Source organism: Grammomys surdaster, unplaced genomic scaffold (assembly GCF_004785775.1).
Source record: "Grammomys surdaster isolate TR1022 unplaced genomic scaffold, NIH_TR_1.0 64, whole genome shotgun sequence".
NCBI classification, from domain to species: Eukaryota; Metazoa; Chordata; class Mammalia; order Rodentia; family Muridae; genus Grammomys; species Grammomys surdaster.
In genome coordinates this window covers 13,408,800-13,427,137 of record NW_021604566.1, presented here as the reverse complement: position 1 = coordinate 13,427,137, position 18,338 = coordinate 13,408,800, and the positions used below count along the sequence as shown (strand labels likewise).

Genomic DNA, 18,338 nt, shown 5'->3' with positions numbered 1-18,338 from the left:
AGAGGTACACATCATGTCATTTGACTAATTTTATTGATGATATTTTCCAAACATTTCAAGCTACTTTTTCTGTAGAAACATGTATTCAGTTTTACTAGTGAAAGAAAATATTTTTATCAATGAAACTTGATGTACAATCAGTTCTTCTAAGTTCCATTTATCTAAAAATCTGAAAGGAATTTGGACTAATTTTCCACCTATGGCTCAAAATTCCTTTCAAAATGTACAAATTACTATTTTCAACCATGTAAGGTACTTATGGAAAAATAAATGCTGTCATAGAAAGGTTAAATTATGTTTATATCATTGTTGCAGTGATGGTCCATAGCAAGTCCCAGGTCAGCCAGACCTATATAATGAGAAGCTACCTCATTAAAAAAAAAGATTCATGCTACAACAGTATCCATACAACCTTTTGTATCTCCTAAAGAATTTGATATTTACATAGTACATATTTTACATAATTTTTAAAAACATGTTACTACTGCTCTATGTAAAACAAATATGTACTAAGTATCCTACAAGAAAAATTTATACCTCTAAATGTTTCTAAAAGTCACTTAAGTCAAAATACAAATAAATGACATCATCTTTCTATAAATAGAGTTCTGAGAGGACTTTCAGTACAGTGACTTGAAGAATCTCGTAAGTAACATAGTTACAGACTTCTGTGCTTTGCTTCTGGCTGATGGAAAAACACAGCCTGAGCAGAAACCAAGCCTGCCAGCAAAGCGATTTTCCTGTGGTCCACCCTGCAATGGTTCAGGTTACAAAAGGGCATTGCTTCACTTTCTAATAATGACTTATCGTGCTTTATTATTTATATAAAGAGTAAGGTACTTCCTATCTGTGGGGTAACAAGCATTTCTTGTCTACTCTTAAGAGCTAATGTATTCATTAGTCTTCCTTGGACATGGTCTTTATATGTTAACAGATACCGCTTCTAAATGAGAGATGATGGAATGAGCTGGAAGTGAGAACGATTTGTCTTTGGCCCTGTACGGCTGGCAATGTACGCTATCAATGTTTGAATGAGCACCTGCTTCTTTGTCGACATGCCTATAACTGGGATATTCCACTCTATTCTCTACCATTTCTTTTTCTCTAATCTGTGTGTGTTTGATGAAAGTAGAAAGGAAACCGTGAGGAGACAGAAAGAGACCCTGAGGGAAGGGAAGGGGGGAATCAGCAAGAGGGGGACAGAAAAATGGAAAAAGAGTGGGGCAGGTTGGATGAAAACAAAGTAAAATGAAGAATGCATGAAAAGGCCATCCTGAAAACCACTGCTTTGTATCTTAAGTATCAAAAAATGATGTACGCTCAAGTTTCCAAAGGAGGAAAGCAACCAACACTCCTACACAGCTGTGACCCCTGTGAACCATGACAATGACAAATATGGTGCAATCCTAAGGGTACAATAGTGGCATGCATGCTTTGGCAGTAACCAACAATTCTCTCATTGGACTTAAGACTTGTTCCATGCCGGGCAGTGGTGGCGCACACCTTTAATCCCAGCACTTGGGAGGCAGAGGCAGGCGGATTTCTGAGTTCAAGGCCAGCCTCACTCTACAGAGTGAGTTCCAGGACAGCCAGGGCTACATAAAGAAACCCTGTCTCAAAAAAACAAAAAACAAAACAAAACAAAAACAAAACAAAAAAGACTTGTTCCACAAGAGGAAACTCTTTCTGGTTCTGGAAACCTAACCAACTGCCCAGAGCTAACAAAGTAATGGGTCTTGGAGGAGAAGGTACATCTACATCACTAAAACTGCGTAATTCCTAACTACATTCTAAATATTTGTTCTTATAACCCCAGATAAGTGCAGTCTTCACCCCTTGTCAAGGAAACTCCTCTTTACAATAGACTGAGACCACCACATAAATGCAAACAATCAGACTGCAGAGTTGTGGAGCCCAGTCCCACCAAAACACCTACAAAACAATGACTATACTTCAGGCAGCATAGCAGAAGAGGCAGATAGAACTTAAGAGCCAAAAGACTGGGGAGACAGAGGTGAGATTGTAACACCAGAAGCTACACCCATAAAGCCTCACCAACACAGCTGCCTAACCCTGAGCTTAACAAGGGTGACACCAATAAGAATGCCAAAGTGGACAGGGAAAGCTCATGAGGCCTCAACCCGACACAAGTAAGGGATAGTGTAGGTGACGAAGGACTGCTTAGAGTGGAAGAAATAGTCTTCCCCAGGGAAGAGTGCACCGACTGGTTATTCAATACCAAACAGTCAGGCTTAAGAACATGCATATGAGTAACATTATACAGAATGATCAGTTTATATTTAGGAATATTATATATCCACTATATATATATATATATATGTGTGTGTGTGTGTGTGTGTGTGTGTATGCACATACATATATGTATACATATATATGTATATTAAAAAATTAATGAAAAAAGAGGCCATAAGTTTGAAAGAGAGCAAGAAGGGAAGCTTTTGGAGGAAGGAAACGGAAAACAATAAATTATAATCTCAAAAAATAAAAGAATAAATGACACATATATTGTAGTACATTTATGCATATTTATTAATAATCTATATATAGGTAAATCTATGTATTCAAACAGAAACAAAGGAAGAATAAACCAGTGTAAGTGGCTTCTGAGGAAGGAAAGAATGGGAGGGAACAACAATGGACTCAAAGTTTCTCTGAGTGGCCTTTGTTGTATGGCTTTTATTTTTAAATCATACAAGATTTTTTTGCAGTTTAAAACATAAAAAAGAATGTCTTCTCTGAAAGCTGGAAATAAATAAACTCACAATATGTCAGACATAACCAAACAAAGCAGGATTAATTCAAGCAAAATTAAGACACAGTGTGTTGTGTGTCCACACTAAGAGCTTTCAGAATCCAAATAACTAGAGGAGTCCCAAAGCTTCTGGTTTTCTTCTGTTCATTGTACTGAGAGTTGGCACTTGCCTGCTGCATACATGTGCACATGTAGGTGTTAGACCTGCTGTATACATGTGTACATGTGGGTGTCAGACCTGCTGTATGCATGTGTACATGTGGGTGTCAGACCTGCTGCATACATGTGCACATGTGGGTGTTAGACCTGCTGCATACATGTGTACATGTGGGTGTCAGACCTACTGCATACATGTGCACATGTGGGTGTCAGACCTGCTGTATACATGTGCACATGTGAGTGTCAGACCTGCTGTATACATGTGCACATGTGGGTGTCAGACCTGCTGTATACATGTGTACATGTGGGTGTCAGACCTGCTGCATACATGTGCACATGCGGGTGTCAGACCTGCTGCATACATGTGCACATGTGAGTGTCAGACCTGCTGTATACATGTGCACATGTGGGTGTCAGACATGCTGCATACATGTGCACATGTGGGTTCAGCACACAATTGGACAAAGTGACTGTGTTAAATTCATTAGGGAAAGTAATTTTCTGTATAGAGGAAAGACATTATAATGTAATACTTTATTAACTAATACAGAATCATAATTCGCTGTAAGCATGAGTTTCCACAAACTCCTTGTCTCCCACCATCGATGGTATCTGCTGCTCTAACTCTAACAATCACGTTTTTTTAAGGAAGGATAGCTCAGTGGTTTAAAGCACTGGCTGCTCTTCCAGAGAACCTGGGTTTAGTTCCCAGCACTCATTTATGGTTCACAATCATTTGTAACACCCATTTCAGAGGATGAAACATGCCTGGCCTCCATGAGCACCAGGTACACATGGTGCATAGACATACATGCAGGAAAAGCACCAATACACATAAAGCAAATTAAAAAAAATATCCAGCCATGCCCAAAGACCTAAATTCCCTCCCTGGCATATACTTCCTTTTTACAGTTTAATTTGCATGTGCTGCTTTCCTACTTGACTGGGGATACGAGTTTTTAAAACATCTACAAAAGCCATCACTGTGGCACTGAGAAGATCAAGGCAAGAGGGCTGCCAGCAGTTTGAGACTAGGTTGGGCCATGGAAGTGCCAAACTATCCAGGGGTACATAGTGAGACTCTGTCTCGAATACGTTCAATTCACTACTTTATGTAACTACAATTGTTTGAAATTAGAAAACCCAATAACATCTTCCACTGGAAATTTAAACATAATAAAAATGACAAAAGAATAGATAAGCTAAGTTTTCCTGAGAGTATACCAAATACCAACTATGTAAGGGTAGATCATCTTATTTGACTCTATAGAAACCCTAGGGAACAGAACTCACAGTTTTACAATGGGAGTGTTTATCAGGATCCAGAAGAGTCTGTCTACAGACAATGTAGGACTACCTACAACAAACAAAAGCCACTCACAGCCACAGTGTGTAGGTAGTGACATTACTATCAAGGCCAGAGTGATGACTCAGTTAATAAATCCACTTGTATGGTAACAATATAACGTTCTGAGAAATGGGTGAGCAAATGTCTATATAGTACACACATTTTTAACCTGGTGGATTTAGAAAAATTATTGCATCTACATTTTTACAGCAAAAAAGAATTATATAGCTCATTCCGTCTCCCACTGTTGTGTTCTATGTTATGTGATAAACCCTGAGGGAAAGGTCTCCTAGTCCAGGCAGATCAACGTGTCTGCTCTGGTTTGGATCTCGAATAGTCCCCAGATTTTCACATGTTGAAGGTGTGGCTCCCAGTCTGTGGTACTGTTGGGAGGTGGCAGAATATTTAAGACACAGAGCCTGGTAGAAGGATGAGGGCAGTGTGTTCCTTAGGGGACATTGGGACCCTGTTCTGCCTGTTTCTCTGTTTCCTACTGGGCTTCCATAGGCAAACAAGCTGTGCTCACCACATGTCTCTACCTCAATATTCCCCTCACCACACACAAGCCATGGGCCCACACCAGAACTGAGGCCTTTGAAAGCAGGAGCCTGGACAAAGCCTTCTTCCTTAAGAGGCAGTTATCTCCAGCATTTCCACAGAAACACAACACCTCCTCCCACAGGCCTGCTGTACGGTCATTAGGCTGATGAATTTTCACACCATGTATGCCAGTTTGCCAGCACTGCATACTGGCACCTCCTAAGATGCACGGACAGCCCTGTTGTTGAGGCTTAATGTATAGAAGGGATCCGGGTGACCAACAAAAGAAAGAAAGAGTAAAATAGTTCAAAATTCAACAAGCATTTTAAAAATATGAAATATTTCAGTCAGGATACCTCTTTGTACTCTGTGGATGCCAGATGTTCCATGCAGTGGTGCTTCAAGTGGGAACGGCTGGAAGCAGGCTTTTACTAGGCAGTAGGAGGGACTGACAGGTACACAGAGCTCATAGCTGTCACCATCCTTCCCTCCACTCAACATGCCCATATCTGCATGTACTTTGGCACCATGACCAGGTCTGCATGCCACTTCGGCACCATGACCAGGTCTGCATGCACTGCAGCACCATGGCCATATCTGTATGCACTGCAGCAACATGCCCATGTCTGCATGCACTTCAGTACCATGACCAGGTCTGCATGCACTGCAGCACCATGACACATGTCTCCATGCACTTTGGCACCATGACACATGTCTGCATGCCACTTCGACCTCCCAAGTCATTTCTAGCAAACCACATATATTGAACTGCCATCATTTGTGGACCAGCTGAGTACCTGCCACATGATTTGCCGTGTGGTAAGCAAACGCTCCCTCATTTAACTGACTTATGAGAAAGTAAGGAGAATGAATATCTTAGTATTTTCCACTATAACCTTTTACAAAAACCGTTCTGAAGCCAGTGAGATAGCTCAGCAGGTAAAAGCGCTTTCTATGTGTGCCTTTTTCAGGATCAACCTGAGTTTGATCACTGAAATTCACATGAAGGTGGAAAGAAAGAACCAGCTCCAAAAAGTTGTCCTCTAACCTCACACACATGAATCGTGATATCCATACATTCATAATCACACACACATACACACACACACACACACACATTTATGCATGCATGCACACATACAGACATACACATACTCCCCCACACACATAGACACACAGATACACACACAGAGACACACATATATATCCACACATGCACACAATCATGTACACAGAGACACACACACACAAATACACATGCAAACACACAGACATACAAACAAATACATATAGACACACACAGAGAGACACATGCATGCTTGTATATACACACACAGACACACACAAATTTATATACACACAGACACACAAACACACATATACACTTACACACACAAACACACATGCACACAATCACACACACAGACACACAAACACATGCACATATGCATGCATACACACACACAAGAACAATAATAATATTTAAATTAGAAAAACTTTCTTGAGCATTAAAGATAGACAAATATATCTTGGTGTCATGAATATCTCTCTACCCAAAAGACAAAGTGCCTAAAACAGTTGTTTGTAGTTCCTGGCAGCTCATACTCTTCACAACTCGGACTAGAGGGTTATTAGTGAGCAGAGTCCAGCAGCTGCTACGGGACGCCGGTGTGCGAGCACTAGCCCCTCCTTCTCTCTTGGTGCGCAGAACTATCTTTGTAGCGCCAGCAAAGATCTGAGTCAAGGTCATTTTGTAACCTTGGAAATGGGACGGTTTATGGAGCATCTGCATCAATGTTAAAAAGAAAATATATGCCAATATTTATAAAAATGACAGCAAACCTGAATTTTCAGCTGTCTTGATAACATAAAAGATCTGATTTTAAAAATGCTACAACTGCTCACAGAAAAGTGACCCAAGTCCATGCAGGTTCAAGCTGCCCTGCATCTAAACATGTGCTGACTGTCCAAGACTTCGGTTTAAACTTTAGGGTGCTGCCTTATTTCAGCCAGGAAACTGTAAATCTGTAACTAAAATGCACAGCAAAGTCAAAAACAAAAAACAAAAAACCTCATATCCTAACCTAATCCTCTTCCCACAGAAGAGGATTTGATTACTCTGGACAGGAGAGACAAAACAATTTTCCAAGGCCATTTGTAACATGCCTTTGTGTCTCAACTGTTTGTCACTATGTACGTGTAAGGGTAGGATCCCAGGCAAAGGTGACACAGAAAAGTCACAGTGCTTTCAAGACAAATGCCACTGACCCAGCACGTGCTCCTGCATCATGGGACAGACGTAGGACTCCATCAGAACATGTCAGACTAGTGAAAGACTGAATGGTCGGAAAGAATGACAAATCACATGTGCCTCTCCTACTGCTCCAGTTAAGACATTGGATGATGATTGTAGTCTCTGAGAAATACACAACTCTAGAATCTACCTACCTTTATGCAAGTTAGTTAAACCTCCCAGAGGTTGTTTCCTTCTTTGGAAAAATGGGCATAGTTAACAATGCCTACAGCACAGGCTTCAATTACATGGATTAAACAATGCCGTTTTTGTGGAAAACACTTAGTACTCTGTATGCAACAAATGCCATGTGTGAGTCCTGAAAGTGGAAGGGCACACAGAGTGAAGGAAAAGCTCTCGGGGCAGGATCAGGAAGCTGCGGGTGCATGGGACATGAAAACCAGGATCAGGAAGCTGCGGGTGCGTGGGACGTGAAAACAGAAGGTGAGAGGCTATTAAAAGGTCAGTGTCCAACTGGCGGTTCTTCCCACCAAAATATCAACTTCATCATATTCTATCCAAGTAATGTGACTCTGACTGGGTTATCAAGGAGGCTGAGTACGGAGAAAGCGTGTTCTGAAGCACCATCCTGCCCCTGAATAGAGGCCACACAGAACCGCTATGAGACTGAGTGTCATGCTATGATGACACTCTCATCAGGGACTGACATCATCATCTCTGCCTGGACACAGGAGTCCTCCAGGGTAACTATAGTGAAGTTGGGTAGTGCTGACGCTCCCTGAGAAAACCATCAGGCCCCCATGCCCTGCCCGACCTCCCACCGGCCGCCGGCCTGTCTGCCTGCCGGCCTGTCTGCCTGGCTCCTCTATTTCTAAACTTCCCAGGATCTGCTCCCATTTTCTTTCTGCCTCATTTTTCTCCCACTAGAACCACCCTTATCCCCTCCCCAACCTCCATCAACCTGCTTTACTCATTCTGCTCCTCCAACTCTAAATAGACAATTTTGACCGTTAGATAGATGATCAGTAGATGATAATAAATTAGATAGATAGATAGATAGATAGATAGATAGATAGATAGATGACAGATGTAGATAGATGATCTATAGGTAGATAGATGATAGATAATAGATAAATGATACAGATAGATGATAGGTAGGTAGATAGATTGAAAAATGGTAGATAGATCATTCAATAGATAGATGATAGATAGATAGATAGATGATAGATAGATAGATAGATAGATAGATAGATAGATAGATGGATGGATACATAGCTTAGTTATATTTTGCCATGAAAACAACTCAAACACCATTCTCTTGCCAGCCAAAATAATCTCTGGAGCCAAAATCTTCTATCAAAGCAGCCTGTGGAGTGGGGGTGGGGGCATCTATTTTTAATTATTTAATTTTAACTAACAAAACTTATATAACAATGTGGTTTGTCCAAATATGTATGTATTGTATACATATATTAAGTGAAATATAATATCCATCACTTTGCAGTGTTCTTTTTGTAATGTAAACATATAAAGTTTACTTTGAGCAAGGGGAGCCTGGTTGGGTCTTTATCTTTCCATATCCTGTCCAAGGCACAAAGCCCTGTCCAGAGCTGGTATGGAGGGACAATGACTAAGCCAGTGTTCACAGACTCATCTCCAGGACATGTCTGGCACATTTTCCCCTATGACACAACACAAGAAAATTGTGTTGAGATAGTTGGGTTAAGATAGTTATTTAAACAGTTTTTGAAAGATAAATGGTAAGTCTGGGGTGGAGGGCCTTCCAGCACACATGACATCCTGGGTCCAATGAAAAAAAACTATGAAAGAATAATTATTTGAAAATTTTGTCAGTTAATAAATTAAGGGTAGAGAGGTGGCTCAGCGGTTAAGAGCACTGGCTGCTCTTCCAGAGGTCCTGAGTTCAACTCCCAGCAACCACATGGTGGTTTATGACCATCTGTAATAGAATCTGGTGCCCTCTTCTACAGGCATACATGCAGGCAGAACACTGTCTGCATACATAATAAATAAATAAATCTCAAAAAAAGAAAAGAAAGAAGAAAAGAAATTGACGCTATTGTAGAAGAATTTTTTTCCCCCAGAAAAAAAATTCATGATTCTCCATTTCATTTCACATCTATAGGAAGGCTTCAGAGAGCAACAACAACAACAAGAAAGAACCCTCAAAGTCTTTCAAAAAATTAAAATCTGTGTTCAGAGGGTAAGAAGGAAGTGATTCATAGCAAGGCAAAGGCCCAAGAAGAGCTTTAAAGAAATCACTCTGCTTTTACTCTTACTGTGACTTAATAAAGCTCCTCTGCTCTTGGTCAGCCTGAATTTTTCTTGAATTTACTTCTCGTCTATGAGTCAAACGACGATAATCAAGAGAAAGTACCTTCTTTTTCCAAAGCCACTGGGAAACACAGGACAAAGACTGTGAATTCTGAAACGCACGAGCCGTCATTTTAAAACAGATGACAGAGGACGGACACTGATGGATGCTGTGACCGGAATGGAACTGCGCTTGGTCACGTGGCTTCTCTCATCCTGGCATTGTGTTGTGGAGGAGGGGTAAACAGCCTCATTTAGACAGATGTCTCTATCTGCCGCTGGGGACTACATATCCAACCCTCTGGATTGCACTGAAAGTTTTCCTCCATTTTACCTCAGAGAATAAACTAGCCTCTTCTCTACCTGCATTTAAGAGATGGCCCCATCGGTCCGCATTCAATTGTTTACACCTGCAAACTGCCCTGGAGCCCGGGAGTGAAAACTGTACATAGAAAGATGACCCAGACAGTTCTGTACTTCCTAGTGTGTCTGAAATAGACAAACATGACTGAGTCCCACATTTTACCAGAGAAAAAACAGAAAGACAAGTTTCTGTGAGATGTGACAGTTCACATAGATATAATCTCTGCACATAGAGACCGAGGCCGTGGGATCATTCTAGGCTGCACAATGAGATCAGTTTCAAAATAAGCGGAATGAAATATTGAGACAGTGTCACACATACAAACAAAAAATACATAAATAACAATATCCTATCGTAATGAGTAAACAAAAGATTGAGTTTCATAGGCAAATAAGCCTGGAGAAAGACACCATCTGAGTCTCCCTCAGGGAGTCTTACAGAGCATGCTAAGGTAGTAAGGGTGATTGGAGAAGGATAGCTGGGGTAACCAGCCCTGCAGCACTCTGTGTAACATAGAAAACACTAGATTCACTCGGCTATGAACCTTCTTCCTAGTCACACCTTTTATACTGAAGCTTAGTCTGGGCAATGTGTGCAAGTATCCTACAGCTTTGAATTCAGTCGCAGAAGCTCTTGGATTCCCTCTCCATGAGTCACTGTTCAACAAAGGCCAGTGTAAGAACTAAACTAGGAACAGGAGCCTTTGATTTTCTGTTAGCCATGCTGAAACATGATCTGGGGATGTCTCATTAATAGAGGAAAGTATTTTTGAAAGCTAGAAAAGCAAAACAGATTTTAACTTACAAGTTATAGCAGTCTGCAGACATTTACTATTTATTACATGGTTTATAACCATGGACACATGACCAATTTGGATGCCTTTCTATATACAAGATGAAGCAAACAGATATTTCATATCAACTTCTCTTCTTACAGAATATACTTTTTTCTGTTTATTTTTAGATAATTCAAGCATGCTGGGTTTAAATGTAGGAATAGGAAACCAAGCTACATTAGAAAAAATACTATTTATTCAAACTTACTATTATTCAAAAATATTTAATTATCTGCTATTGGTAAATTAAGCTCTTTGTAGACAAAGCCATTTGCCATTTCTATTACCACTAAGGAAAGATTTAAGATATTATATAACATTGTAATTCTCCTAAAACTGAGAATTGGTTTTCCTATATTACTAAGTATCATATTTACTACCCAATAAGGTTTGAGCACTAAGTCCTACAAGTACACATATCAAAGACGTCATGTCCAGCCTGACTGGACATGAAACAACTAAAATAAAACTCACAAAGTATCTCTTTAAATCTCATGCATCTTCAGTACCTCAAGTGAAATCTATTCAGGTTTATGAATGGAAAACCCTGAAACCATGGAACTGATCTGGATTTTTAAATCACCAACTTATTCACTTAACACTTAAAGATCCCTGCTAATCCATAAGAAGATCAATACAAATCTAAATTTGAACCTTGTCACTTATTTTATTCTGTTTAATCAAGATCCACAAAAAAATCATAAATATCCAATATTCTTCCCTTTCAAAACAAAGATAATGAATATATCCCATGAATACAATCAGTATCAAAGAAACCACATCCCATCACAAGCTCCGGGGCAGCAGGAGCCGGCAGCACACATGTGAGCGACGCTAGACCGGTCACCACTCCCTCGGACACATCGGCCGTGGTTACAAGCAGCCTTAGTGGCAGTGCCTTACCAGTGTAGATGCTGGCATTGGAAGCTGGGATACCAAACTGTGACTCGATGAACTTGGGGATGAAGGTAATGAAAGCGGTGACAATGGCACTCTCAGCTGTGTATGACAGACTCACAAAAAGGAATGTCATGTTGCTTAAGATCCTGACAGCTGCTCTCGGTAGGTCTACAAAATGAAGGAAGTGATACATGAGTGTTACAAACGAGAGAAGGGAAATAAAAGAAAACTGAAGTTCTCTGCTTTTAATGAACTGAAAATAGTCCTTGGGCAACCTTCTCCACAAGAAAGTAACAACAGAAAGCACTGGTGGCTGGTTTTGATTTTGGTTTGGCTTGGTTTGGTTTTTGTGAGTGTGGGGTGGTGGGTGAGACATGGTTTCTCTGTGTAACCCTGAATGTCCAGGAATTCACTCTGTAGACCAGGCTGGTCTCAAACTCAGAGATCTGCTTGCCTGTGCCTGCCTATGCCTGCCTATGCCTACCTATGCCTGCCTATGCCTGCCTATGCCTGCCTAAAGTGTTGGGATTAAAGGTGTATGCGACCATTACCCTGCTTCTGATGATACTTGAAACCATTCTTGTTCTTCTAATTCAAAACCAGAATAATGAAGGAAATAGCATCTAAAAGCATACCCAGATACAAACATCTTCATAAACATTATACAGCATATAATTCCTACTGTTTTAAAAAAAAAGTTTCAACTAATTTTTTGCCTTTTTCATTAAGTAAATCACATTTTCTGTTAAGACCCTAAAACTCCTTTAATATACAAAGTAGTTGTGAGCTAATCCAACATTATAGCTTCAAGTTCACCCAGCTACCTCTCCTGAAAAGAGACAGTTCTCTTTTTTTAAATTCAATTTATTATTTACTTGCGTGTAGATGTGTGTGCAAGAGGAGAGAGAGGGAGGAAGAGAGAGAGAGAGAGAGAGAGAGAGAGAGAGAGAGAGAGAGAGAGACCATGTATGCATAGGTATATGTGGTTGCTCTAGGAATCCAAAAAAGTATAACAGATGCCCTGGAGCTGGCGTTACTGGTGGGCGCGAGTCACCCAAAATGAGAGCAGGGAACTGAACTTGGTCCTCAGAAAAAGCAACAAGCACTCTTAACAGCTGAACCATCTCTTAAGTCCAAGATGCATTTCAGAGTTGGCAAGTCTTTGGTCCCACACTGCAGAGGCCCAGAGCAGAGCAGCAGGTAGAGGATGCTGGGCACCTGGCCTTCAGCCTTGTTTATGAAACAGGAAGTATTCATAGTTAAAGCAGTGGCAAGGCATGAGGACATCGAGTCACCACTCCCAGGTACCTTGGATGGAAGAACAAAAGGCCATGAGGTCCTAAAGGGAAAGAGAACCCGGAGATGAGGCTCAGCACCTACTGGGCAGCCTCTCAAGAAGAAAGATCGCGTCCTTAGGTCCAGGTATTTATTTAACAGAATGTGCTACAGATAAACATCACTTATACTATTAAAATCTGAGACAGCTAAATGGCCATCCATGGGAAATGTTCAAACAAATTATGGTATAGTCATATAATTTAACATGAAGTGGTCATTAAAATTGAAACAGCTACATGGGCTAGCACAAAAGAATTGCAAAAAGTATTATATTGGTGAGTAAAGCGAGCTAAAGAAACACACATAAATATGTGCATATCATCATATTTAAGCAAAAATGAAACAAGCCAAAAGAATGCATTTTTAGATCAAATGAGGACTTCTTAATACATTAATACCATATTCCTAAGGGCTTATGTTATAGAATCATGATGAAGAATGGAAGGGGGATACATTTCATATCTTATAAATGTCTGTGGTTTTCATTTTTGCAGAATGAATGGATATACATTTGCATAACTGTTGTACCTCCATGGAAAAGATAATCTTGGAAAACATTTATCCCTTACATTACAACATAGTAAAGTCATTCCGTTAGGATTGGTTGGCTTTTATTGGCACTATAATTCATAGCCTCCCACTAACCAGATCTAAGACTTGGGAAGTAGAGAGTAATAGGTAGCATCAAGCAGTAATTAGTTAAATGTAATGTTCTGGGTCTTAGCTAACTCTACGAGGTTTAAGGCTCTAGGGGAAGCTAACATGCACACTTGACCTTTAACATAGATAAACACACCAAAGAAAAACAACTAAATCATTTCATAAGTTTTCCCTGTAAACCTTATATTAAAACATCATATTGTAAGATTAGCAACATTCAAAGATTGTAATAAAGTTTAGCTGGCATGCTAAAAGGCAAATATTGAATCTAAAACATCTAGGAAAAGGGAAGTTTAAAAGACAGGATGAAAACATTTGTATCACAAGAATATTTTAAGTCATATTCATCATCTCAAATTTGTTTTTAATTTTATGATATATTTCTTTTTAATTGTGTATGTCTTTGTGTAAGTATATGCACAGGAGCACAGGTATCCTTGGAGATCCACAATATCAAGGTCCCCTGGAGCTGGAGTTACAGGCACATGTTTGCACAGAAGCTGGGAACAGAGTGCTAGTGTCTGCACTGCAGGAGCTATGTATGCTTGTAATGCACTGAGCCATCTTTCCACCTGAATATGCTTGCAACCTACTGAGCCATGTATCCATCTACGTGTCTTTTAGAGACATTTGGTTTGGTAAAACAGTTTTTTAGCTTTAAGGGTAAGAAAATATACATATATATATATATATATATATATATATATATATATATATATATGAACATTCTCTTATCTCTTTAAAAATTTATTGGATAAATAAATAAATAAAACTAAAGTTGGTTGTTACTTAAAAAGATCTGATGAAGTTTAGACTTTCAATAACTCTTCCTTTCACCCTCCATAACCACTGACTTGGGCTTAGTGTTTTGCCCAAATGCCCTGAAGGAGCCAAAGAATTTAGTGTTGTCTTGGGCTGGTACGACTGAGTATTTTTTACATATAGAAACTGAGCTACTAATTACATTGAAGAATTGAAGAAATCAGATTACTAACTGCCAGAAAAGGACTTTGAAGTGTAGACAGAAGGAGCAGATAGGTACTGAAGGTACTCACATGAACCAATTAGATGAGCAGATATATATAGAAGAGATATATTAGCTGATAATAGATGGATGGGTAAATAGATGATTGATAGATAGATAGACAGATATGATAGAACAGATTGATAGATGATTTATAACAGATAAATAAAAGCTATAATAGGCTGACTGACAGGTCACAGACAGATGCACACACACACACAGATGCATGCATGTGTTTGGATGTGTCCATATTATTTGCAACATTGTTGCAAACAAGCCTGACATAATGATACTGCAGTAGGAATGAGTCCATCCATCACGCAATTCTGGGTTTGTAAAAGTCATTTTCTACTAAAAGGAACAGAGAAATGTCTGACTTCAGAGTTGGGAGACAGAATACACAAAGTATAATCAGAAAATACAAAGAGTGAAAAATAACTTCAATGAACAGGGATCTTCTGAGCTCAATGAATGCCAAAAGAATTTGGTGAAAATCCAACAGAAACAACATACATCCAGTCCTCCTTGTTTACGAATTGTACTGGCAGATTTAGCTTTTTGATAAAATTCACTTGTAAGCCTAAAACTAACACTAGATGCACGTTCACAACCGCACTCAAGGTGGCAAGTCCTCCACACCCCGTTTCCTGTCATCCACACCCCTTTCCTAGAAGAAGTTGAAAACATGTTCAGCTCTGACATAGTAAAGGTGAGTCTTTGTCACGATAGTTTGTCACAGTTTTCTCATTATATGTTCTCCTGGTGATTTTGCTTATTTAAAAAGTCCCTAATATCAGGCACAATGAAGGTATTATACACCTATAATCCAGTACTTAGGAGGCTAAGACACAAGAACTATTAGTTGAGGGCCAACCTTCTCCATACAGCCAGACTTTACATCCAAAGCATAAAAGGTCAAATAAGCTGCCAAGGGGGTCTCCTGTGGTAATTGCAGGTGGTTGCGATGAATGAGCTCAGGAGAAAATACATACAGCAAAGATGCTTGCTCTAGGCATGATTACAGGTATTTGGCATGATCTCAAAGTTAATGCATCAACAGTAGCCATTATATACAGACATTCAAACATAAAATGAAGTCACATATAGGTGATCACATTATTACAAAACCAACCCCATGTATCTTCTAGAAATGATTTCCGTGTTTGCTGATGTTACATTGTGACATAACAAAGCATAATGTCTAAGAAGAATGGGAGTTCACTGATCTTATGTAGCCTCAAAATATTCCCTTGCAAGGCATTTATAAATTACGTATTGATTTATTGCACTCTACTAACTTTTGCATGGAGAAACCTAGCAAATGCAACCTTATCCAGGGATCAAAGGGTTCATCAACCAGATTAATGGTCAAATTAATACTATGTGCCCAGTTTGGGTATACTTTGCATAACATTGTTTCTGTTCTAAGCCTTTAAAAGTACATATGCCAGAAGACAACATCAAACCCCAACTAAGGAATATTCTACAAGGATAATAGCCTATGTTTTTGAGAAAAGGTTAAGATTATGAAGAACAGGAAGATGAAAATTTGACCAAGATAGAGAGAGACCCAAAAACTAAATATACATGCTCCTGGGTTAGACTTTGAACATAAAGGGCGTAACTAGGAAGACAGGCCTGTAGTATAGATACTGAAAACTGTTCACTGCATATTTCTGAGTTTTGATGTCTGCCCAGTGGTCATGTGGGAGAATGTCCTTGCACTTAGGAAAAACATGAGAGTATGAAGAGCCAGCAAGCACAACTTCCAAAGAATGTTAATTATTGGAGGCTCATCACTAAATCACCAAGACTCTGTGCCTGCCCGAAGCCTCTGTGTATATATGAAACTACTTCAAGAGCATAGCTTTAATAAGTGCATTGGACAAGAAGCTGCTACATCCATGGATTTACAATCCAGTGTCTATTGTTTAATTCTAGAGAATAATTCTAGATCCCTTCCTCTGTGCCACGTGTAATGTGTCATCATACAACTGAAGATGCTGTGAAGGTCAAGAGACAGAGGTGTGGCATGACAATGACGGCGATCAGGCTTTTAATCATTTGACACTAAGAAAGATGTTCAAATTCAGGGCTGACGAGACAACCTAGCAGATAAAGAACTGTGGGGTCCAAGATGCAGACACATGGGACACACTGAGAGCTAAGAATGGCTGATCCATACTCACCTGAATGACAGCTCTTCAAAGCTAAAGAAACCCCACCACTTTCTATGCTAACCTACAAAATTAATTTTTAAAAGTCAGAAAAAATAAATGTAAACAATTCCTAGCAGATTTAGGTAAGATTATAAGTTAAAAGTCCATTAAAGAATAATTAACATGCTATTAAGAGAATACAGTATTCACAAATACAGTATTTTGTTGATACAGCGCATGAATGGGGTGGAGTCTTTCAAAAGCTTCATTGGTAAGTAACTGAGGAATTGCCTCGTAAAGCAGCAGCCCAAGGATTTTGATATACTAGCTCATATTACTAGACCAGACCTAATTTAATTCCACATTTTCCTCAAGATTCCAATTCACATGCATGAATGCTAATCACTTCATGCAACTTTCAGTGTACTTTAACCTTCCATCTACATTCTGATTTTTTGCTCTTTTAGTTGCAAGAAAATCCCTCCCCTAAGACCTGCCTGTGTGTGTTTCTTCCAGCTGGCATTCAGCTTTCAGGTCAATGTTCCTCTGTCTCATTTTTCTAAAAGTAAATATAACCCATCAATTTTATTCTTTCAATATCTTTTAAATTTTCACTTTTCCAAAGAAATCCCAATGACATCTCTGATCCAGCTTCTGGCCTCACTTCTATTTCTGTCTCTTGGTCAAGTCCACTGCCTTCCCCAAGCAAGGGCTCTGCAAGGTGCGACATTGGTCTCTCTGTCATCATTCAGTATCTGTATATGCTAAAGTCACATTAGAGCAGCTTTGTTGAGCATCTCTTCATGAAAACTCCTGGCTCCATCTTTGGCAAGTATTGTATGTATACATACAGTGTTTCTCCTGATTTCACTTGGACATACAGATAGATGATGAGCTAAAAGAGAAGTAACAACAGGCCTGGCATTACTGTACTTTTAAATCCATGGGTGAGTCAAAAACGTGGTGGAGACACCAACCAGCATGATTTACCTCACAGTTTAAGACAAATATTATCCCTATTTCCTGAGTATTATCCTTGAAACCAATGACTCCAGGGGCTCCCCAAAGATGAGACCCCACAAAAATATTCTACGTCCTGAACCCCCACCCTCCCACAGGCACTGTGTGCAGCATCTCCTGCTTCATTGAAGTGACCTTCTAGCCTAGCCACAGAACCTCTGAGCCACTAAGTTCCAGAAATGGAAATGGCGGGCCCGAATGGCATCTGTAAGAGTCAGCAGGTCATGGGCCGGCCTTGCTTGCTGAGATTCAGCACTCACAAGCATTGTCATCCGTCTGTGTGATGGAGACTCCTCATGTGAGTAACGCCACGGTCAGTTTGCACTGGGTATACAATGTAGAGCTCTCTCTCACTCCTAGAGACTCAGCTGGGCCTATTGCTACTTGTCTTTTAGTTCACCATCTAGATGCCCAAATAAAAAAGAGATGGCCTGCCACAGGAAAACAGAGAAAGGCTCAAGGAAATGAAGGCGAATCAGAAATGAAACAAAGAATTAGAATGGAAAGAACTTAAACAGAGCAGAACATGAAGAGTGAAGAAGGGAGAAAACATGGCCATAGAACGAGTCTCCTGGTCAGCAAGGTAAAAAGATCTCCTTCTCCTCCCCCTCCCCCCTGCTCTGTTTAAGT

The 18,338-nt window shown here is 39.8% G+C and overlaps 1 protein-coding gene across 3 annotated transcripts in view; it reads right to left on the bottom strand.

The window, feature by feature from the left end:
* Slco5a1 (solute carrier organic anion transporter family member 5A1) overlaps window positions 1–18,338 on the bottom strand; it is a 114,731-nt gene that overhangs the window by 33,413 nt on the left and 62,980 nt on the right. For 2 of the 3 annotated variants that reach the window (XM_028770236.1, XM_028770229.1), the window contains exon 4: window positions 11,511–11,675. The exons of the other annotated variant lie outside the window; for it this stretch is intronic. In XM_028770236.1, the coding sequence (XP_028626069.1) occupies window positions 11,511–11,675 (165 nt within the window). The remainder of the gene's footprint in view (window positions 1–11,510; window positions 11,676–18,338) is intronic. 3 annotated transcript variants of the gene reach the window in all.